This window comes from Panthera tigris, chromosome B3 (assembly GCF_018350195.1).
Source record: "Panthera tigris isolate Pti1 chromosome B3, P.tigris_Pti1_mat1.1, whole genome shotgun sequence".
Taxonomy (NCBI): Eukaryota; Metazoa; Chordata; class Mammalia; order Carnivora; family Felidae; genus Panthera; species Panthera tigris.
The window spans coordinates 17675087-17697546 of NC_056665.1; the positions used below are offsets into that span (position 1 = coordinate 17675087).

Here is a 22460-nt window from a genome sequence, read left to right on the forward strand (position 1 = left end):
TAGAACTGCCAGTAGGACACTGAGGAATAGTGATTGGAGGTAATGCCATCCTCTAGTGGGTTATGATGTTGGGGGTGGTGGTTACGGCATGAGGGTCTTCTCTCGGTGGGGGGAGGCGGGATGTCACACAGTGGCCCTCACCTCCTAGAAATGGCTACAGCAGGTAGTTTAGGGAGAGTGCATTTTCTTAATAAGTGGAGGAGAAATGCAGCCAAGCTTTCAGGATGATCCATTTTACAAACACTGTGAATCGGGGTATAGAAAAAGTTGAACTGCAAGTTTAAACCTTTGTTATCTTCCAAATGAACTAGTAATTGTCACAGACTGGTACAGAGGTGATGGCTTGGCAAACAAAGCCTTCTTGTTTCTCATATAGTCAAAGATGGGCGATTTTATGTTAGCCGTAATTGGTAATGGTATTTGTAGAAGTGATTTATTGGTCAAGGTGACAGCCTACTGTTTTGATGGCGACACAGACTGAGGATGGGGAGTCTGTTATGTGAGTCTGAGTGGGCTTACTTTAATGTCCCTCTCTTGCCTTGTGATCTTGTGAATGAGTGCTAACAGGGACAGATTATTAATATCATGACCCACCTCTCTTTGGAAAATATCTTAGGTCTTAATTTATATTTCCATGTTAGAACACATGTCTTCAAGAAGCATCCTGCCAAGAGTACTTACCAATATGGACTCCTGAGCTGTCTCTGGTTACTCAGTCTCTGGATCACCCAGGAGCAGGCATGCCCTCCACACTGTGAAGGTCGCCTGAAAGTTCTGTGTCCTTTAAAACCAGTCGCTCTGGAGACCATAGAAATCAACTTTGTGGGTTGGGACAGAACCAATTTTTGCTGTTGTATAGACAAAACAGTATTAATGGAATGTTTTTCACCTTCCCACTGGTTGTTTTGATATCATTTGTTTCAAATGTATATTTAGAATGGAATCACTTACAAAGCTCATCTTTCTAAGCTCCCGTTCCCTACAAAGGGAAATGTCACAAGAATGTATAAAAATAAAAATCTAAGAAAAAAAAAAAAAAACCTCCACATTGTTCCTAAAGAGAATGAATGTTTTCCAGTAGGTGTTTTTGTGGTTTCTATTTAAGCTCTAATTAAAGCATCTATGTGTTTTACATGCATGATTTTTTTTTTTTAATGGTTGCACGGAATCAATGGGGAGAATATGTATGGAAAGTTCTGGCTCTTTACCCAAATCAGAACTTGATACTGTTAACACAAAACTACAAAGCGTAGCAGACAGAGCAAAAACCAGCTGGCTCATATTCAAATATAGACTGGGCAGTTTGTGGTAAGAACGTGGTCATCACAGCCTGGAAGGCTAGTGTCAGTAGGGTGACCAGCCATCCTGTTTTGCCTGGGATGGAGGGGTCCCCCGGGACATGGTTTCAGTGCTAAAACCAGGACCGTCCTCGGCACACCAAAATGGTTACTTTGAGTGCAAATCGGAGTGGTTAGTTAATCCTGGCTGTTTCTTAGGTGCTTGAAAAACTTGCAGTAGAATGAGACAAAGGAATAGTTATTAGGTACCCTTACCTGTCTAACTTTTTACCACCCCCTCCCCATGACTATCTATAGTCTTCCTCTCGTGTTGAAGTTCACACATTTAATAGATGGGAGACATTTGGGGGGGACATTCCTATATTCATTCTTTCCTTGGGGTGGGGACTAAATTTTTTAAAATATATTTTAGTTTCTGTGATTGCAAGATACTATCCTCCAAGAAAGACAGAGAGGAAGAAGTAACATCAGAATTCACTTTTTTCCCCCAAAGCCTAGCATGGGCTGTCTGCTCAGGCTGCTAGGACAGCGTACTGCAGACTGGGAGGCTTTAACAATGGACATTTCTCTCTCCCAGTTCTGGAGGCTGGAAGTGAAGGATCAAGATGCTGGTAGATTCGATGCCCGGTTGTGGCTCTCTGCCTGGTTTGCAGACGGTCTTCTTGCTGAGACCTAACGTGGTGGAGAGAGCGATCTTCTGTCTCGTGTCTCTTCTCATCAGGGCACTAATCCCATTCACGGGGCTCTCGTCTCCCAAAGGCCCCACCTCCTAATACATTCACATTGGGGATTAGGGCTTCATGAATTTTGGAGGTACACACACCAGTCCCTGGCAGACTCCAACGTGGTAAATATTTAAAATACTTATTCTACCATCCATGTCGGAACCTGTGTCTTCCGACTAGATGGGATACCTGGTGAGTAGTGACTGTGTCTCATGCCTCCAGCTTGCACATGGCCTTCATCCCACCTGGGATGAGTGGGTACGAGTGGGGGTGGCCTGTGTGGTCAGCTGCCATAGCTTCCAAGGGGGACAAGGGACCTTGCCTCTCTTTCTCCACCCTGCACAAATGGAACCAGAGCACCTACTGGGCACTAGAGTAGAAGGGGCCCGTGCTGCATCCTGCTGGCATCTTAGCACCAGCCTACAGCCTTGCTGGGCCTCGGTCCGTGGGATGAGTGTGGGAAGGAGAAGGAACAATGCTGCCCACAGCCCATCCCACCCACTGTGTACTCTACCTCCTTCCAGCACCCAGTCTCCTGTGGACACCATGGAGAAAGGTGCTCAAAACTTCCCACTCTGCTCTTCCCTTCTCGAGGGGCAATGGCCTCCCCTGCAGGAGACTGAAGACCATTGTGGATGTGAGTGCTTGTCCACTCCACCCTCCCTACCTCACATGCTGAACCCGGGGAAATAGCTGGGAGAGCACGGGGCCAAGGGCTGTGCCGACTCCAAAAAGAACCTCCAGAGGGCAGCCATGTTTCTCCTGCCTGGAGTAGAGGCCCCAGGAGTCAGCCGCCCTCTCCTGCAGCCCTTCCCCCCTGGCCTCACCCCTACTCCTCTGTCTTCATTCCCTTACACCCGCCTCCCCTGACCTCCAGCCCGTTTACTCCCATTACTCCCTGCCCTGCTGTACTGGGCTCTTTCCCTCTGTTACCAACTCGTTCTGCCACTTCATGTTTAGTAATTAGCATCCATGTTGGCTGGCGAGGTCTGAGAGGATGGGGACAGTGTGTCCTGTTTACTCTCAGGTCCCCAGTTCATAGCACTGGCCTGGTGCACGCAGGGTGCTCAGCCACATTCAGTGGCTGTAGGAGTAAAGAGAAGCTTCCTCGCGTCCCTCTAGGCTCCAAGAACTCTGAGGCAGCCTACATTTGAAAAACATACCAACCCAGCACCTCTGAGATTCTTCTTAGCATTTTATTCTGCATCCCTATTATCTTCCTACAAGAAAGAAAGGGCTTTGGCCAGCATTTGCTCTCAATCAGACTCCAGATCTATGCGAGGGGCATACATAGGTACGGCCAGATGTTGGGTCCACTTCCATACACAGGAAGTTTGAAACTTTTGAAGAGAAGCCTTTCAGCCACAGTCGTGCTGCTGGGTAGAAAGTTTTGTTGCAAGAGAAACCACTTGGACGGTGAAAAAGAAATCTGCTTTACAGAAGCACCAGAGCACCCTGGAGGGCATCCGCTGTCAAAACGCGACATCTCTGTTGCATGCTGGAGCAAACAGCCCGGAAAAATCTGTCGAATCCCACCTTCTAGTCGGAGAGGTTTAAACTGCACCCCAAATGTCAGCACCCGGCCCGACCCAAGCTTTCTTTGGGGGAGGGGTGGGGCTCTCAGTCCGCTGCGCTGGGCTGCACCTTCCCTGGCATGCCGGTGCAGAAGGCCGGTTTGGCTTTCGGGGCCTGCCGGGTCTTCGCGGCCACCTCGGGGGCCCTGCAAACACGCAGAAAGTGGGGTGAGCGTGCTGCCCCCTGGACCACTGTTGCTCTGAAGAGAAGCCCAGCTGCTGCTGAGCTAACAGCTGGCGAAGGAGTCTGGGGAGGGAAGGCCAAGGAGAAGAGAATCCTAGCACAGCAACCTAAATCCCAAGGTTTTTTTCTCCCGTGTTCTAATTCCTTGAGACCATTTTCTCCCTGAGCTGAGAGGGTCAACCCTTAGCTGGCTCAGAGAGCAGAGCACAAGCACAAAGGTTGGGCTGGAGGCCCTGGCGGGCTCAGGGTTCAACGTTGCCTCCGGCTCGGGCCGGCGGCTCTGAGAGAGCGCCCCCTGCCGGCTGTCTCCTCGCCTTCGGTGCTTCCATGATCCTTCCTTGGCGGTCAGCCCACAGGCTCTGGGCCACACTGGCTCTGTGAGGGGCGGCTTCTCCACAGCAGGGAGTGGAAAGACCTGGGGCCAGCCTTCAAGGTGAAGTCAGAGGGCTCTCAGGCCGCCGTCCTGACAGGCACGCTGAAAGCAAAGGGAAGCCAAAGGCAGGCCTCCAGCAGGCCACGCCAGGGCACTGTGCCCTCGCCTGCCAGCAAGGGAGGTGACCCGCAGGCCCTGGTCTGCAGGAGGGAGAGTCCCAGTGTGTTTCTGCCATTATTCAAGAGCCAATCTTTTCTTAGTATCTGGGCAAGGGGGATATTTGACAGCTGGGCTTTCAAAGGAATCACTGGTGTTGCATAGTTTATGAGTTATGGGAAGTCAGTTAGTAAAACTTTCCATGGAAAGTTCCACAGAACCTTACAGAACCAGCTTCCTCTGAGATCTGAATGGCAAAGGAAACAGTGCAAGGGGAAGCCAACTCACTTGGACAGGACGTCCACTGTCTGCTGGGTGGCCAGAGTCCTCTTGTCCTGTGCTCCATATAAGAGGGTCTGAATCTGAAGACACTGCAGAACACCAAGTAGTAATCATGAGGTTATAAAAATGTCACTGAGAGCATTTCGCAGGAAAATGAAGTCTCCCTTGAATGAAATAAAGCATACTTCATCCACAGGCCCATGCTTGACAGAACTGGTGCATTCTCAGGGTTTCTCAGGGACAGACTGGCCTTCAATTTGGATGCTCTGAGGGATCCAGAAAATAAATGCAAAGTTTTAACACTATTTTACACAACTCCTTATGATGAGCTATATGCAAACTATAAGCATAAGGGCGCCTGGGTGGCTCAGTCGGTGGAGCATCCCAGCTCAGGTCATGATCCCAGCTCAGGTCATGATCTCCCGGTTCATGAGCTCGAGCCCTGCATCAGGCTCTTCGCTGACCGCTTGGAGGCTGCCTGGGATTCTCACTCTTCCTCTCTCTGCTCCTCTCCCCTGACTCCTCTCTTTCTCTCTCAAAATAAATAAACATTAAGGGGCACCTAGGTGGCTCAGTCTATCAAGCGTCCTACTTCGGTTCAGGTCATGATCTCATGGCTCTAGAGTTACAGTCATGTGTCAGGCTCTGTGCTGACAGCTCAGAGCCTGGAGCCTGTTTCGGATTCTGTCTCTGTCTCTCTCTGCCCCCACCTCCCCCCCCCCCACCCTGCTCACACTCTCTCTCTCTCTCTCTTAAATATCAGTAAACATTTAAAAAATTAAAAAAAAAAATCCCTGACTCTCCCCCTTTGGGTAGGCAGGTTTAAAAATTTCTTAAAAAGTAGCATTTTTAGAAAATAAAGGCAAGAACATTGGTATTGACCAGGGATGGTCTCTAGTTTCGTTTTTTTTTTTTTTTTAATTTTTTGTTAACGTTTTATTTATGAGACAGGGAGAGACAGAGCATGAACGGGGGAGTATCAGAGAGAGAGGGAGACACAGAATCCGAAACAGGCTCCAGGCTCTGAGCAGTAAGCACAGAGCCTGATGCGGGGCGTGAACTCACGAACAGTGAGATCGTGACCTGAGCCGAAGTCGGACACCCAACTGACTGAGCCACCCAGGCGCCCCTCTAGTTTCGGTTTTTAAATGAGCCTTGCTCAGGAAGGTTTTTAAATTTTTTTGTTTGCTTTTTGTTTTATTTTGTTTTTTGGTAAAAACATGCTCTATCTTATATGGGCTTTCTATATTCATTACTACACAGTAATTTCTTAGGAATTAATTTACCTAGGACTTAAATATTGAGCTTATGTATTATCCAGGGCTAGCTTTGGCTTGATTTCTCCCTTCTGCTTACTGAGCTACCATTTGGTTACTTGTACCAGACCAGGGTAAACTCAAGGAAAGAATAAAGATGCAAGTTGTGCCCCCAAATGGCCAAAATGATTCTTAAAATAGAATGAGGTGGAGGAACTTGCTTTACTGTATATCAGTACCTTTTATAAAACTGTAGTAATTAGGACAGTGGGGTTTTCATCCAGGGATAGACAAAGAGGTCAGTAGAACATGGCAGAGAGTCCACTACTTGATAGATGATAGAAGTGGCCCTGAAGGGTCTAGGGGAAAGAGCTGAACTAGTCGGTAAATGGAACTGGGGTCGTGGGCTTTCCAAATGGGAGAAAATGGGTCCCTATCCCATACCAAACACAAATATCAATCCTAGACAGACGGAGGAACTAAATGTGAAACGAAAACTTGGAACTTTTAGATGAAAATATCAGAGGTTTATCTTTATCAGCTTGCAATAGGGAAGTATTTCTTAGACAAGATCCAGGCAAATCAAAAGTAAAAGACTGATATGATTTAACTGTATTAAAATTCAAAACATCTATGCACCAAAATTCACCTTAAGTAAAGTACAAGGAGGGAAAGTATAAAGTACAATGAAGGAAAATATTTGCACAATACCGAGAGGGGATTAGGACTAAGGACGCATAAAGAACAAACTACCAATAGAAAATAATCAAAAGATATTATTCAAAGAAGTTGAAAACTAAGAGGCTGATAAACACACCTAAGTTCACTAGTAATCAGAAATGCAAACTAAAACTTCAAGGGCATTGTTCCTTTGCTCTTAAATTGCAAAAATTATAGTCTGATAATGATAATACCAAGCTTTATCACAGGTATTAAGCAACAAGTACTCTTTTATATATTGATAGTGGATGTTGAAATTGGTACCACTTTTAGAACAATTTGGCAATATTTAGTAATGGATAGGTACATGTACGATATACAAATTTTTGATGCGCATATAGCCACATAGATGAATCTCATGATTATAGAGAGGAAAAAACAAATTGCAGTTGAATGCATTATATATATTATTATATATTACATATTATTAAAATACATATTACATATAATTTATATGAAGCTTAAGAAGCATGTATAACAAGATCGCAAAATAATTTTAGTAAATTAATTTAGTAAATAGTAAAATAGTAAAGACATAGTAAAATAATTACGACAACGTGGGAATGATACCAAATTCAGGATAGCAGTTATCTGGAGGCGGGGTGGGGAAGGCTAGTAGTGGGGACTTCAACTGTATAGACCCGTACATGTTTCATTGCTTATATTGAACAGTGAACTCAAAGGTGTTGGTTACATTCTTCATGCTTTTCTGCATATCTGAAATACTTTACATTTTTACAATATTGAATTGGTTTTTCTACACGGTAACAGCTTGAGTCAAAAAAAAGTCTGAGGCTTTGGGGACTTTGTACTGAAGACTGTTTATTCATTCTGATCTGCCAACCATTTTTAGGTCTTCAGGAAAATTAAAATGCAAGCAGCCAACCTGCTTTGTCTTTAAAAGATGTGGAAAATATCAAAACCGACTGAATGTTTGGTTCAATCTGAGGAATTGAAAATGTGGTTCTGGAATCTGAGAATGTGGTTGTCTTCTGGAGGAAAGAGGTATTATTAGACGAAGATAGGACGGGGTTTGGGTTTTTTTTTGTTGTTTTTTGGTTTTGTTTTGAAACAACAGACCTTCACTCTTTGTTGAATTATGTAACACCAAGGAAGTAGCAAACTTGTTCCGTCATTCCATTCAGCATATAATCCAAATGCTCCAAAATCCCACCCCCTCCACCCAAATAAGCCACAGGCTTTCGGAATCCGCACTGGGGGCCCTGGCCTGGCCTGTTGCTCTTTCCATGGGTTTGGGCCAGCTCTGCTTTAATCCACGGATAAACTGCTGTGAACTTGGGAAACTTAAGGAACTCTGAGAAAGTTCTGTGTTGCTTTTGGGGACAGGTTTCCAACACCCAGGACACTTGATGTAAACTCTTCCCGCCCTCCTCTCCCACGTGGCTCCCAGCTGCTGGAAGCCTGGGGGCGTCTCCAAGCAGGGTCCAGCAAGGGAGGTGCTCACGCAGGGACAGAAAACAGGAAGCAAGCAGGCTTTCCCCTCATTCATGCTTGGCAGTGAGAGGCCACTGTCCAGGGCTAACGTTCTTGCCAGGACAGACTTCATTTTCCCCTACATGGCCAGAAATACCTTAACTCCGTGTGAAAGATCAGGTCTCATTTTAAACTCATCTGCCTTCTCTGTTTACATATCTACGAGTACCTCCCTTGCAGCTCATTTTGAGATGAGCTGATGTCTCCGTGTTAGTTCATTCACCGAGACATTAGCATTTTACTGACATTATAATCATTATTTGAGATGGTCTGAGGTCTCGGTTTACCCTGCCTTAACAGAGGGCCTCCGAAATCCAGAACTCAGGAGGGATATCCATCCTACCCTTTGGGTTACTGAAGCTTCTCTCTGGCCCCTCATTCTCCAGGGAAAAACATACTATTAGCTAACTTTTTCAGATTCCTAGGTACAAGGACAGGGCAATTGACAGTGCTTATACCAATTCTCACTGGTTCTACTAACCACCTCCATTCCAGACCTTGTGTGCTGGTCATTGTCCCTGGGGAAATTGTGTGTAGGGAGACTGGAGGTAGGAGACAAGGTCATAATCAATAATCAACCCCAGAGAGAGGTCAGCCCATCCCCGTCCCTACTCCCTAGACCCTGGCAGTCAAGATTCTTCTCTTCCTGGCATTAATAGATTTTGGGTTTTTTTTAAGGCAACTTACCCTCCTTAAGGAGATTTGCCCCCAGTTCTAGCTGAAGCGAGAAGAGATGTAAAGGGATGCCAACCAGGAGAGGGAAATGGGTCCTCAGCCCCTACCTAATCTCCTTTAGATGACAGTGCCCAGGGACACCATACCAGGCACCACATCAGGAAAGAATGGTTCACCTACTAGCTGGAATAGTTTTCAAGAGCTACCTTTTTAAAATAGTGAGGGGCGCCAGGGTGCCTCAGTCAGTTAAGCGTTTGACTTCAGCTCAGGTCATGATCTCGCAGTTTGTGGGTTCGAGCCTGGCGTCAGCTCTGTGCTGACAGCTCAGAGCCAGGAGCCTGATTCAGAAAATTTTAAATAGTGAAATAACCCCCTTACTGACCTTACTAGGAAATGTTTTACATAGCTGTGTATTTACCTAAGAAACATAATTTGAATTTTTCAATGCTCTGCTGCTCTTAGCTAAATTTGCTTAAGCATTTTTGTGTGAAACAGGTTATTTCGATTCTTTTGTTAAAAATATGGACACTGTCAGAGACAAAGTCAATAAATGTTATTTGAACCTACTGGGAGCCCGGCATTTTAAACAACTCTCTGAACTAAGTGAAGAATCCCAAATCCCGGTGGTGGAATATTCTATAGCATAAATAAAAGGCATTTTGTGCTCTCCAGATTCTTCTTCCAAGGCCAGTGCACTCCTATGTGAAATCAGCCTGTACAGGGTGCTTCTCATTTTTCTCTAAGTGGACAAAAACCCTGGAATTTCCAGGATCCAGATGAATTTTGGGGAACTGTTATATTGCTGTTACGCTCTTTGATTTTATCTGCAGGGGTTGGGAGAAGTCATTTGTGTTTCTATTATTCCTTAAATACCAAACAAGAAGCTTTCCACCCCCTGCAGAAAGACAAGAGGTAGCACCCGCTTCCACACTGGCCTGCAAGCTGTCCCCAGAGGGGCCACATTTGTGTTGCTCGCCTTCGTGCCCCAGGTTCTGGAACATTCCCTGGCACGTGAGTAGGGGCGATATTTGCTAGATGAATGAACGATCAAACAAGAGGACAAACAGTTCAACTGAGGAAGTTCTTATACGGAGCCTGAAGACACGGTTGGACCACAGGGCTCCAGGGATCCATCAGCAGCTGACACCTCTGGTAAGGATGCTTCGTGGGGGGTGCCGTGTCACGAAGCCTCACCCTCAAAATCCAGGCAGGTTCGGTAGCCGCAACAGTGCTGCTCGCTGTGCACTGCTTCCCTTAGCAGTCATTCCTAAAGCCAGGGCAAGTTACGACACGACTGTAAGCACCTGATGTGAAACTGAAAACTTATTTTTGACATGACTGAGTTTTGCAAGCTAGGTTTCTGAGGGGCCTAGGAGGCAAGGCAGCTGGGACAGGAGCCACCAGTTGGTGTCTTCCTAGCTCTGGCCTACCCATGTGCCCAAGAACTCACACCCTTCCCAGTGTGGCTGCAGGGGTGGCCCGGGGACAGCTGCGGGGTAGAGGTTCGCTGACTCCGTGTACTCTGGCTTTAGAAAACCACGACAGGGGTACCTGGGTGGCTCGGTCAGCTAAGTTTCCGACTCCGGATTTTAGCTCAGGTCATGATCTCACAGTTTGTGAGTTTGAGCCTCGTGTCAGGCTCTGTGCTATTAGCTTGGGATTCTCTCTCTCTCCCCCTCTCTCTCTCAAAAAATAAGTAAATAAAACATTAAAAAAAGAAAGAAGGAAAGAAAACCATGACAGCTATATCCCCAAAAAGAAGCATATTTTCCGGTTTGGGCAGGAATCTCTGAAAACCTGCAGTCATTACTCAAGGCCATTTATTTGCATGGCCGGTACCCCTGCAGAACTGGATTGGGTGACTTAGCCCTCCCTTCACCCATCAACCCCCAGCCCCCCAGCCTTCAGTCCTGGAATTGGACCATAATTCCTATCAGGGAATTTCAGACAATGGACGTGCTGACGGGATAAACCCTACTTATTCACAGAGGCCATGTGGCAAAGAGCCACCTCAGTGGCAAGGCCACAGGCTCGATGATGGGAAACTGACAAAGACAGGCTTTCATGCCTGGTAAGGGTCATGCCAAGCTCATCGTGCTAGTCCAAGTATTTTGTCTTTATGGGGAATGAAAAACAAAGCCACAGAAAGGTAAGATTTTTAACAATGACTCTAATTCTCACAACCTAAAACCACTACTCTTCTTTTACACATTATCTGATGCGACAGCATGTCCGTGGCGGAGAAGCTACCCTGATGCTCATGAACTGTGGCTCTGTTTACACGTCAATTCTCAAGGCTGGCGCCAAGAAAAAAAAGATGTCAGGAAAGATGCCTTCAACGTTTAGAAAAAACACAAATGCGCCTTCACGGACGCATCTTTACAAGGCAGGCAGAAGTGATTCACTTAAATGATGACCTTGGCGGAACTGAAAGGACAAATCGAAACACAGTTCATCAGGGAGCATTTTCCTATGGAAACAGGGGCACGTGTGGGTGGGCGTTCCCCAAGCCACTCGGGCACCAGCCTTGTCCTCACTAGGCCCGAGTCCTCCATATCTACTCATTCCCGCAGCAGCTGTTTGCAGAGCCCTGGCGATATGCCGACCTGTGTCCACCTCAGGGACAGAGCAGAGTGGCCAGGCCTGGGCCTTGCCCTCAGGGGCCTCCAGTATAGTGGGGGAGCCAGACATTGAGAGATTTTGTAAATGAACGTGTGATAACAACTGATGATAAGAGCTGTGGAAGAGAAAAGAAGATGGGGCGACGGAGGAAGAAAAGTGGGGGGGTGTCAGTGGTGGGAGAGGGCACTTGGTCAGTGAAGGCCCCTGTGAGGTGACATGTGAGTTGAGAACGGCAGGATGGGGAGTCGGCCATGTGGGCACAGGTCCGGGGAAGGGGGTGCTGGTGCTGGGGTCCCAGGCAGGACTGGGAGGTGTTTGAGGGAGCACACTATGATCCCCCTTCTCTCTCACTCTTGCTCTCTCTCCCTCCCTCTCACGTGCACGCTTGCACACTTGCACCCCTGCAACTCCCTTACCTGGAGGACCACTAATACTGAATCCCCAGGATTGCTGCATGGGTGGGAGGGATGCCTCCCACGACAAAGGGACAGATAAGGTGGGATCAGGGGCCCCAGGATGAGGGACGTGTGAGATGAGGAAGAAAGGGGGCCCGGGGACTCTGGAGAGAGACCCCGTTTGCAAAGCTCTCCCCGAGGGTCTGCAGAGGGCCAGCCTTGAAAGTGTGGGTGTCATCCTCGTCTCCCTCACTCCTCACCTCTGAGTTGCCACGTGCCGTGGGTTCTACATCCTTATCAGCATCCCTCGACTCCCCCACGACCTTGCTCCAGCCCCTGGCCACTGTCTTGGAGCAAGCTACCACCATCTTTCTCCAGGACAACTGCAACACAAATATTTAGAGAACAAACACATCAGCAGGACGTGCTGGTGTGGGGAATCCTGCTGCGCACCCACGTATGGGTCACGGCTTCCTTCTCTAAAGCGGACAGCCAGCTCTTTGTATAAAAGCTGGACTCGCCTATTTCAGAGTTGGACAGAGCAAGAGATCCAGACCCTTTGAAAAGCTAAGCCTTTTGAGCTGCCTTTTCATGGCCCTTTCCGTGGCTGTGGAACACAGCCACCTCGTCGGGTCCTTCCTGAGCCAGTGCAGTCTCGCCAACCATTCCTGACCATCGCTCTTTCCACCTGTTCATGGTCACGCTGCATTTATGTGGTAGGTTTGGCCTTCCCCTCCTTTGCCAGCCCTCCACCCATAAACTCATGGTTGTCCCGCCTCTAGTGAGGCTCTGGCAAAACGCCAGTGTCAGGCCAGGACAGTCTGCTCAGACCATGGTTCTGCACCCTCCAGACTCCAGTGCCAATTTAGGAGCGTCTAAGGCACTGAGGACTCAACAAGCAGCAGTGAGAGCTCCGATGGTTGAGGAACTTTCCAATGTAGCCTTGTGTCGGGGGCAGTCTGGGCACGCTGCCCATCTGTGTTTTCTAAGGGACAGCAAAGGCAGAGGGGTGCTTTGTGTGGGCTGCTGTGGTTGGGGGGCCTGACCCCGAGGATAGGGACTCTTCTGGGCAGCCTATGGCCAGCAGAGCTGGAATTCTCATTCCCACCTAGCCTAGAGCAGGCACAAAGGAGGCTCCACATTTTCTCCACGGAAGGTCAAAAAAGGATGACCTTGATCCCTCTAACCATCAGCTCCTATTGTGATACTCTTATCAACCGATTTACAAACAGCTTTAAGTGAGGAGTGCTTGCAACGCCTTTAAGCCTGCTTCTCAACTCAAGAACAGGATTTTTTTTTTTTTTAATATGAAATTGATGTCGTCATGACCTTACTCTCTTTCTAAAAGGATCTGAGGTGGGCTGTGGCAGCCCAACAATGGGTTAGTCAGTGATGATTAGGAAAATCAGGATCAAGGACAAATGGGACTACACATGAAAACAGTGTGGGCTAACATGGGGCTCTGTGGGGACTCCAAGCTCGATCTGGATCTCCTGGTATCCAGGGCAACGAGGAAAACACCACACAGGCTAAAGGGAAAGTAAAACGAAGTGGTCCGATGATAGAATGGCAGTGTGTGAATTATGTATAAAATACAGCTGTCAACCAGGAGGCTCTGTGTGCTTGGCCAGTCGCAGGAATGGCTGTTCTAGGGTCTCAACCCATGGCCACATGAGATCCTTCCAGGGGTGGCTTTCTCATCTACAATCTATGAGTAAAAACCATTTTCCTTTGCCCTTCTTCAACTGATTCATTACAGTGGGCTTTGGATTTCTTGGAGAGAGGTCACATAAAATTATTCTTTTATGGAGATGTTTAATGTCTGCCATTGTAAAGCACTCAAGTAGTGGACTGAACCGTTAATATGAAGGTTGGATGAAGGATGGGCCCAAACCCAGCTTCACCCTGTCACTGGGCCCAGAACTAATCCAGAGAGGCTACTGACCTGGGAAACAGTCTATTCCCTGCCCCCTCCCCCCCCAAATGTATGTATGTTCAGAAGTGGGGGAGGGAGAGAGAGAGAATCCCAGGCAGGCTCTGCATTGTCAGTGCAGAGCCCCATGCGGGGCTTGAACCCATGAACCGTGAGATCATGACATGAGCTGAAGACAGATGCTTAACTGACTGAGCCACCCAGGCGCCCCAGGAAACAGTCTTTAGGAATTCTTTTTTGCCGCCTTTCACCTGGATGGAAATGTTGGCAGTGATGTCCATCCTAGAATCAAACCAGGTCTCTATGTCGCAAAAACAGCGGAGGTTGTGCTGTGGAAATTTCCATCTGGAGCCAACAGATTTCTCCAATTTACTCCTGCAGGCAGACGCCTTTGAAAGATAGATCAATAATATGGTTTTCCTTGCAGTAATTTAATCCGGCTGTCTGCTTTGTCTCTCGTGACTTCCTGTTTTTCATGCCCATGGGACCATGGCCGGGCCATGCAGCACAGGAGGGCACATCTGGAAAAGCTGGTGTTCCTTGGATTCCTGTTCCAGGGTTGCAAACTTGGGGGACACAGCTGTTGTGATAAATATGTGAGAAACGCTCGGCTGGTAGCTTTAGGGAGCTACCTAAGGACTGACTAAGAAAGTGTGGCTCAACAGCCGACACGCAAGTCCTGTGTGTGTCCTATGCCCACAGTGTGGCCGGTCCTGTCCTCAGATGGGCACATGTGGAGGAGGGACAACGAGGACCGCACGTCCTGCAGCACGCACACCCAATAGACATGCAGGTTTCAACCCTGTCTCCCTGCGTTCTGGCAAATGGCCAGAGAGCTTCAAAATGCCAAAGCCATTGTGTTCAGGACTGATGGTTAATGAGGCCAAACTAAAGTGAAAACATTTCACTAACTTCCACTGCAGGCTTGGGGAGTGATGAAACCTGACAGTTTGTTGAAGCTGAGCTGCTTTTAAGCCCTGTGGGTGGGCACGAGGCCCAGAGCAGTGATCTCGACCTTCCCCCAGAAGCTAGATTGCAGATCCCTGGGCCCCTGGACCTCTGCCCCAGACTCAGATTCAGAAGGTCACCCCGATGCAGGGCTTTAAGCCCCCATGCTTGGTGAACCACTGGCAATAAGGAAAGCATGTGGGCTTTACTATAGAGTAGCCTGCACAGAGGCAATTTATTTACTTCCAGGAGCCTCTGTCCTCTTGGCCTATAAAACAGGGCTACTGAAGTCTGGGCTGTGAGGATCAGGAATGACGTCTGAGCGCTGGGCAGCAGGAAGCCTGGCCCCCAGCCTGCGGTCAGCGGTGGTACCCGCCCAGCCCCTCCGGGGACAGCAGGGCTTCATACAGGTTCGTGTGGCCCCTGCTCAAGTTTCTTGAGCATCTGCTACCATTTGCCAGCTTCCCCCCATTCCTGGGGTCCCTCCCCAGCCTGGAGTTGAGTGGCTAGGCTTTCCTTATTTCATGGACACTCCTCAGAGGAGAAACAAGGAAGGGGAATCACAGTGGAGATTCCCAGGGGCAGGCAGTGCCTCAGCCAGGAAAGTCCTGCCCTCTCCTCCTTCTGGTACTGTTCAGGACCCGGAACTCCGCCAGACCCCGCTGCTCGCAAAGCAGCCTGCCTTTCCTCCCCTCACTCCATCCCCGGAACAACGTGGGACAAAGGAAGCCTCGGCGTTGCTGTCACCTCCACTTTACAGATGAGAAAACTTCGGCCTCTTGCCTCGATTCTTGGTCCATTCCATTCTCAACACTATCATCACATGATTTCTTTCTTTTCATTTCTTTTTATTTAAAAAAATTTTTTTTAATTTAAAAAATTTTTGAGACAGAGAGAGAGCATGAACGGGGGAGGGTCAGAGAGAGAGGGAGACATAGAATCCGAAGCAGGCTCCTCGAACTCACGGACAGTGAGATCATGACATAAGCCAAAGTCAGAAGCTAAACCGACTGAGCCACCCAGGTGCCCCCCTCTTTTTATTTTTTTTAAATTGCTTTTAAAGATTTTATTTTTTAAGCAATCTCCACACCCAGTGTGGGGCTTGAACTTACAACCCTGAGATCAAGAGTTGCATACTCCACCAACTGAGCCAGCTAGGTGCCCCTGATTTTTTTTTTTTTTATGTTTATATATTTTTGAGAGAGACACAGAGCACGAGCAGGGGAGGGGCAGTGAGAGAGGGCGACACAGAATCTGAAGTAGGCTCCTGGCTCTGAGCTGTCAGCACAGAGCCCAACACTGGGCTCGAACCCACGAACCATGAGACCGTGACCTGAGCCGAAGTCAGACACTTAACCAACTGAGCCACCCAGGTGTCCCAAAATCCGAAGTACAAATAGAGACCTATGGTGCCCTGCTTAAAATTCCCTTAATGGCTCCCAGCTGCTTAGAGCAAGGTTCAGAAAACTTTCTGCAAAGGGCCAGATGGTAAATATTGTAGGCTTTGCAGGCCAAGAGACAAAAATTGAGGCTACTATGTAGGCACTTAGGTAACAGGAGGGAGTGCAAACTTCCTCAAATTTGTTTTATCAATGAAATTATGAGGAGGTTTCTTTGTAATCTAGTTTTGCTAATGAGAAGAACAGATTTCCTTTTTGGTGCCAATAAAATTTCACTTAGTTGGGGTTCAGGTAGTGTTCCCCTACCATCTGATCAATTTATGATCACCTGTAAAATGATTACAGGTTTAACGACTAACTGCAAAAACCATTTTTAACTTGGTCTATGTCCTTAACTATAATGAAATAAAACACAGGCAGTGAACTGGTCATTGTTTGGGACCCCTGCTTTTTAAAAAAATATTTATTTACTTTTGAGAGAGAGAGAGAGGGAGAGGGAGACAGAGAGAGAGAGGAGGGCCGAGAGACGGGGACACAGAATCTGAAGCATGTTCTGAGCTGTCAACACAGAGCCCAATGTGGGGCTCAAATTCACAAACTGTGAGATCATGACCCAAGCCGAAGTCGGACGCTTAACAGACTGAGCCGCCCCTAGACCCCTGCTTAAAAGATCAAGTCTCAGCTCCTTAACATACAAACACAGCTGCAGGGACCTGCCCCCACGTCTATCCCAGCCACTCTCCCAACACAGTTGGCCCCAACTTTTTGCTTCTTAAACAGGCTTCGCTCTCTCATCCCTGAGCTTTTTCTTCCAGCCCATTTCCAACCTGGGACTTCCTGTCTCTGCTCGGCTATACTCTCTTTCAGGACTACTTACCTGGACACCTTCCCTAAGCCCTTCCCTCCCATAGATCCCAGTGTGGACTTGGAGAACTTAGCACATAATACCACAGTTGGGCCTTTACAATCTGTAACTCCCTCACTGGCCTGGGATGCTTTCGAGGGAGGAAGCTACTGCCTACCTACTGTACTCATTGCACATGCTTCAAAAATAGGGACTGCATCCCAGGTCTTCTGTTTCCTGCACCATCTCCAGTGGGGGCCACCCAGCTGCCTTGAGAGCACCATGTTCTTATACCCTAGCATGCCCCTGGCCTCAACTGACTGATCCAGGGTGAACACTGGATTCAAGTCAGGCCTACAGCCCTTCCTTGAGATCTTTCGAGCTGTGACTGAGAAATGGCACAGTGTAGGGAGTAAAACCCTGGAGGGCCGGCAGCCATGATCTCCATCTTGAGGGGAGACACTACTATGACAGAGGTGGAGGAAGAGGATGTGCAGAGAGAAGCAGACAGGAGTCCTGGGCAGAGAGAACCTTGGAACATTCTCCTGAGCCTCAGCTGCATCCTGCTGTGCTAATCATCTGCCTAGTGGCCCTTCCTTGGAAACCACAAGACACCTGAGCTAGTTTGACCATTTTCTGTCGGTGGCAATGCAAAGATTCCTTGATCTTGGCAATCTAAAGATTCCTGATCTTGGCATTCTCCCCACTAGCCACTGGTTCCCAAACGTTTTTAAGCATAGGAAGCTCTAGTTCAAACAGAATCTTACTGAGAAGCCCGGCATGTGAAATGGCTGTAATATAGGATAGACCACACAGTCCAGTCTAATAAAGCCCCACTCTGACAACTCCTGACTTTGAAATCAATGCTGAGATACTCTTAGCCTCATTTTCCTGCTTTTTAAAAACAAAACAAAACAAAACAAAAAACAAACAAAAAACAAAAAACAGAGCAGAGGTAATCCAACTCTTCAGGCTGCTATAGGGCTTAAGTAAGTTAATATATGTAAATCGTTTAACACAGTGTCAGGGATAGAACAATCAGTCAATAAGCATTAAATTAGAAGTAGGGGATGGAGAAACCCAGGGCAACTGCCACTCTTAGCACCCTTATAACTCTTCCCTCAATAATGTCTTTGGCATATGTATAATGTTTAAATTATCTGAAATGATTAATATATCTTCCTGGTTAGATTGGAAAGTCTCACAAAGACAAGAAGCATATCTGTCTTGGTCACTGTTTTACCCCAGGTCTGCCTAGCACAGCTACTGGCCTCTAGAAGGTGACCAGTAACTACTGTTGACTAAATGATAATAGATATATGTATCATCTTGTTAAAAAATATACACCATACATGTTGCCTTCTGCAACGGATTCAGAAAAGTCGTAAGAAGAGATAAAGTCTCAATGTACAGGGTAGCCTACTCAAAACTAAAGTTAATTCTTTTGGTTTGGTCAGTTACATTACTTGGAGGTTCCCAGGTTTCACCATTTTAAAACTAATTAATGTAATGAAAACACAACATGACAAGACTTCGGAGGTACACTTAAAGTAATAAGAAAAATTCATAGCGTAAAATACTATATAAAAAAATTGAAACAAATAAATTCAATTCCCTGTTCAAAAAGACAGGAAAAACTCCAACAAAGTAAAACAAAATAAGTTACAAGAAAATAAATAATAAAGATAAAATCAGAAATCAGTGAAACAGAATAGGAAGGCAACTGACCTATGGAGTTTGAAAAACTAACAAAATAGACAAACCACTAACTAACTCAGCCAACAAACAAGGGAGGAGATCCAAATATAAAACTAAGAAATGACAATAAGAAGATAACTACTAAAAAAGTAGAAATTTAAAAAATTCATGAGATTACTTTGCAAATCTCTATGCAAATCTATCTGAAAATGACAGTGAAATAGATAAATATGGTTTACCAAAATGACCTCATTGGAGCCAGAAAGCTTCAACAGAGCAAACTTTATAGAGAAATAGAGAAGACTGTCAAAGAATTCCCTGCTACCCCCAAAAAGCACCAGGCCTAAAGAATTTCACAAGAGGTACAAACTTTCAAAGACTTGTTTTAGTGCTGCATAAATTCCTGTAGGCTTAGAAAATAAAAGTAAACTTCCAAATTATTTTTATGAAGCAAATATGACATTGTTACATTGTTACTTAAACAAGTATCACTTACCAATAAGGGCAAAACATCCTAAAAAAAATGTTAGCAAACAGAATCAACATTGCACTGAGAAAATAATTTAATATGACTAAGAGGATTTATTCCAGGAATGCAAGGTTGGTTTGATATGATAATAAAATACACCATATTAAGTGATCTAACAAGAATCATATGATTATTTAATTCCACTGATGCTTTGACAAAATGCAGCACTTATTTCTAATAAAAAAATACTCATGAAAATAGAAATTGATGGATACACTTCTTTACCATGGTAAAATATATAAAACAGTCCAAAGCCAGCATGTACCATATCAAGAATCACTAGAGGCATTTGCACTAACATCAGGAACAAGACAAGGATGCTTATTATCTCTACTCTTACTTATTATTGTATTGTAGGTACAAGCCAATGCAATCAGATAAGAGAAATCAATAAAAGGCATAAGAATTGGAAAACAGAAAGTAAAACTATTTGCAGATGATGTAATGGTACACCTGAAAAACCTGAAAGAACCAAGGTTCAAATTAACTCAAGCAAGAAAAGAATTAAGTAAGCTAGCAGAATATAAAATAACATAGAGAAACCAATAGTTTGCATGCACATACACAGTTAAAAAATATAATACTGGATAAAACTCCATTTATAATAGCATTAAGGGAGAGGAAATGCTTAGCAATCGACTTAATAAGAAATGTGCAAAACTTGTATAAGGAACACTTTAAGATGTGCCTGAATGATACGTAAGTGGATGTGAACAAATATAAAGATATCCCTTGTTCTTGGGTAGAATGACTCTACATCATGAAGATGTCAGTCCTCCTGAAGTTCATTTATAAATAACATGCTCCTCAAAAAAAATACCATCAAACTTCTTATGGAGCTAGACAAGTTGATACTAAAATTCAGGTGGAAAAATAAATATGGAAAAATGTCTACAAAACACAATAGTCTAGGGAGATAAAAAACCATGAGGGGAGTCTAGTCCTACCTGCTATTAAATCATGCTATGAGATCTCCATAATTAAGACAATTAGGCACTGGAATTTGAGTAAACAAAAACACAAACAGAAGAGAATAGGAATCTAGAAATAGACTTAAATATATACACAAGTGTAGTACATGATGAAGGCGTCACCTCAAATCACTGGAGCATAGATGGGCTCTTTAATAAAATGGCACTGGACAACTGGGAAGCCGTTTGAAAAAAGATAACGTTGGCTCCTTACCTCACACCTTCCACACAAACAAACCCCAAATTTAAAAAGAAACAGACATACAAGTACTAGAAAAACACATACAAGAATTCAAGAATTCCTCCATAAACTGAGTGTACCGAAAGAGTACAAGAAAATTGATAAATCACACTATGTAAAAAATTTAAAACATTTGCATGGTAAAAAAATAATTGATAATTCATTTAAAAACATGTGTATAAAAGGATTACTATATTGCTTACCCAAAAAGTGTTGGCTTGGATCAACTGCGAAAGTGATATCACCTTACCTAAATAAGCCACTGATAAACTTTCATTTACAAACAGCATGGTGGAGGGAGAGAAAGTAACCCGTGGGGAGAGTTTTCTCTGAATTAGTACTGGCTCCAGCTTTACCTTCTTTAGTTTCTTGTGGGCCCCACTCTGGTTCCCCTGTGCCAGGTCGGCCCCACCTAACAGCCGGTATGTCTCTGCCACCTCCGGGCTGAGGTCACCAAACACTGCCACTTTGGCTTCCAGGGACTCTCTCAGGATGGAGATTGCTCTCTGTGAAAGGAACAAAAGTTAAAGTCTGGTTAAAAGCTCAAAGGCTGATAAAATCCATGCCTCTTAAGAAAATGGTGCGACTGATGTGTATTTCCACTTTTCAGGGGAATGGGTTTGGGTGGTGTCTCCTGAGCTAAGCCTACTCTCCCCTTTAAACAGGGGACAGGAAGTAGCATACATGTGAGCGGAGAGGTGCTCACCATGGAGACACAATGCATAAAGGACACCTGGAGAGCAAAGCCACTTCAGACAGTGCAGGAATTCATTTCAGTCAAGCAGTAAGAGCAAAAGCTAACATGTTTTGTGTCCTTTATGTGCCAAGACCTGTACTGAACAGTTTGCATGTGTGAGCTCATGTAATTCTGTCTCCTTTAGATAAGTACAGTTTTAATCCTCACTGAACAGAGGAGGAAACTGAGGTACAGAGCAGTCAAGAAACTTGCTCAGGTCTGACTCTTGATGTCGGCTCAGGTTGTAATCTTGTGGTTGGGGAGTCAGGTCCCAATTGGCATTCTCTAGCCACCATCCCCCTCTCTCTCCCTCTTTCTCTCTCTCTGCTCCTCCCCTGCTCAGGCTCTCTAAAGCAACAAACATTAAAAAAAAAAAAAAAAAGGGAAAAGAAAAAGAAACTAGCTCAGGATCAGACAGACAGCTCCCCAGTGGCAGACCTAGGATCTGAATCCGGCCAGTAATTTGAATCCTTTTCAGTTGCAGGCCCTTCTGCCTATGTGTCCAGGGACGTTCTTACATTAAGTGAAAATTAGAGTTTCCTGGCAATGTATGTACTTACAAAACATCCAGAACATATTCCAGGGTTTTCTATTTCTCATAAGAAATAGCTTAGGAAACCAAAAGCAAACATTCCAACATGGTGAAAAATTAAATATATTTGACATTTTGTTTGGTTTCTTGGGTTTATTTATACCAACGTGGAATAAAAAACATGGCTTGGTCAGAACCCAGTATCTTCTGACATTAATCTCTTGAATCAGACACTAAGACATACAGAGGGAAAGCCCTGTCTCCACCCCCCACATTTCTCCTGAAATTCTTCCATGGTCTTGGACACGAAAGCAGGATTATGGCTGCAGGATACAAATGCTGAATTTGAGACTCAAATAAGGCCGGAACCGATTAAAGGGTGTCCCCACCAACTGGCCCTGGAGGTGTCCTGATAGCACTCCACAGACGGAAGGAGCTGGCAAAGCTTTACTCGTTTTATTGGCAGTAATATGGGTTAGGTGCTAGGGTTGGGGTGTGGAACCAACCACAGAGAAGGCAGTGATGAGGCAGAAACAATTTCTTAGGTGGAAAGACGAAATCACCAGAGAAACTGGAAACTGTGAAGTGTGTGGCCTACCCTGGTACGTGGGGAACTTGCTTGATGCTAAAGTGCATCACGTCCTTTTGTATCACATCCCCTCCCAACCCCTGTGAGCAAGGATTTAGCGTGGGGCAGGTGTTAGGCTCGGCAACTTATTCTTGTCAATTGGTTGTCAGGTTTGGAGGAGCCCATGATGGAAAGAAGAGCCGGACTCTTTTTCCTAAATGAAATGGTCCATCTCGAATCTATTGGAGATGACCTTCTCTGGAGAATCCAGAGGCCATCCGTGGCTGCAGGAATGGCATCTGAAAC

At 45.8% G+C, this 22460-nt stretch overlaps 1 protein-coding gene across 14 annotated transcripts in view; it reads right to left on the bottom strand.

Moving 5' to 3' along the window:
- Window positions 1-778: 778 nt before the first annotated feature.
- Window positions 779-22460, bottom strand: part of TTC23 (tetratricopeptide repeat domain 23) — a 109751-nt gene continuing 88069 nt past the window's right edge. For 7 of the 14 annotated variants that reach the window (XM_042988159.1, XM_042988156.1, XM_042988160.1 and 4 more), the window contains 4 exons: window positions 20675-20824; window positions 12015-12137; window positions 4599-4681; window positions 3202-3743 (listed from right to left, as the gene is read on the bottom strand). In XM_042988159.1, the coding sequence (XP_042844093.1) occupies window positions 3644-3743; window positions 4599-4681; window positions 12015-12137; window positions 20675-20824 (456 nt within the window). In that variant the 3' untranslated portion in view covers window positions 3202-3643. Of the gene's footprint in view, window positions 849-3201; window positions 3744-3850; window positions 4257-4597; window positions 4682-4777; window positions 4859-9115; window positions 10005-12014; window positions 12138-20674; window positions 20825-22460 lie in introns of those variants that run through there. The other 7 variants (XM_042988152.1, XM_042988153.1, XM_042988161.1 and 4 more) reach the window with 7 other exon arrangements.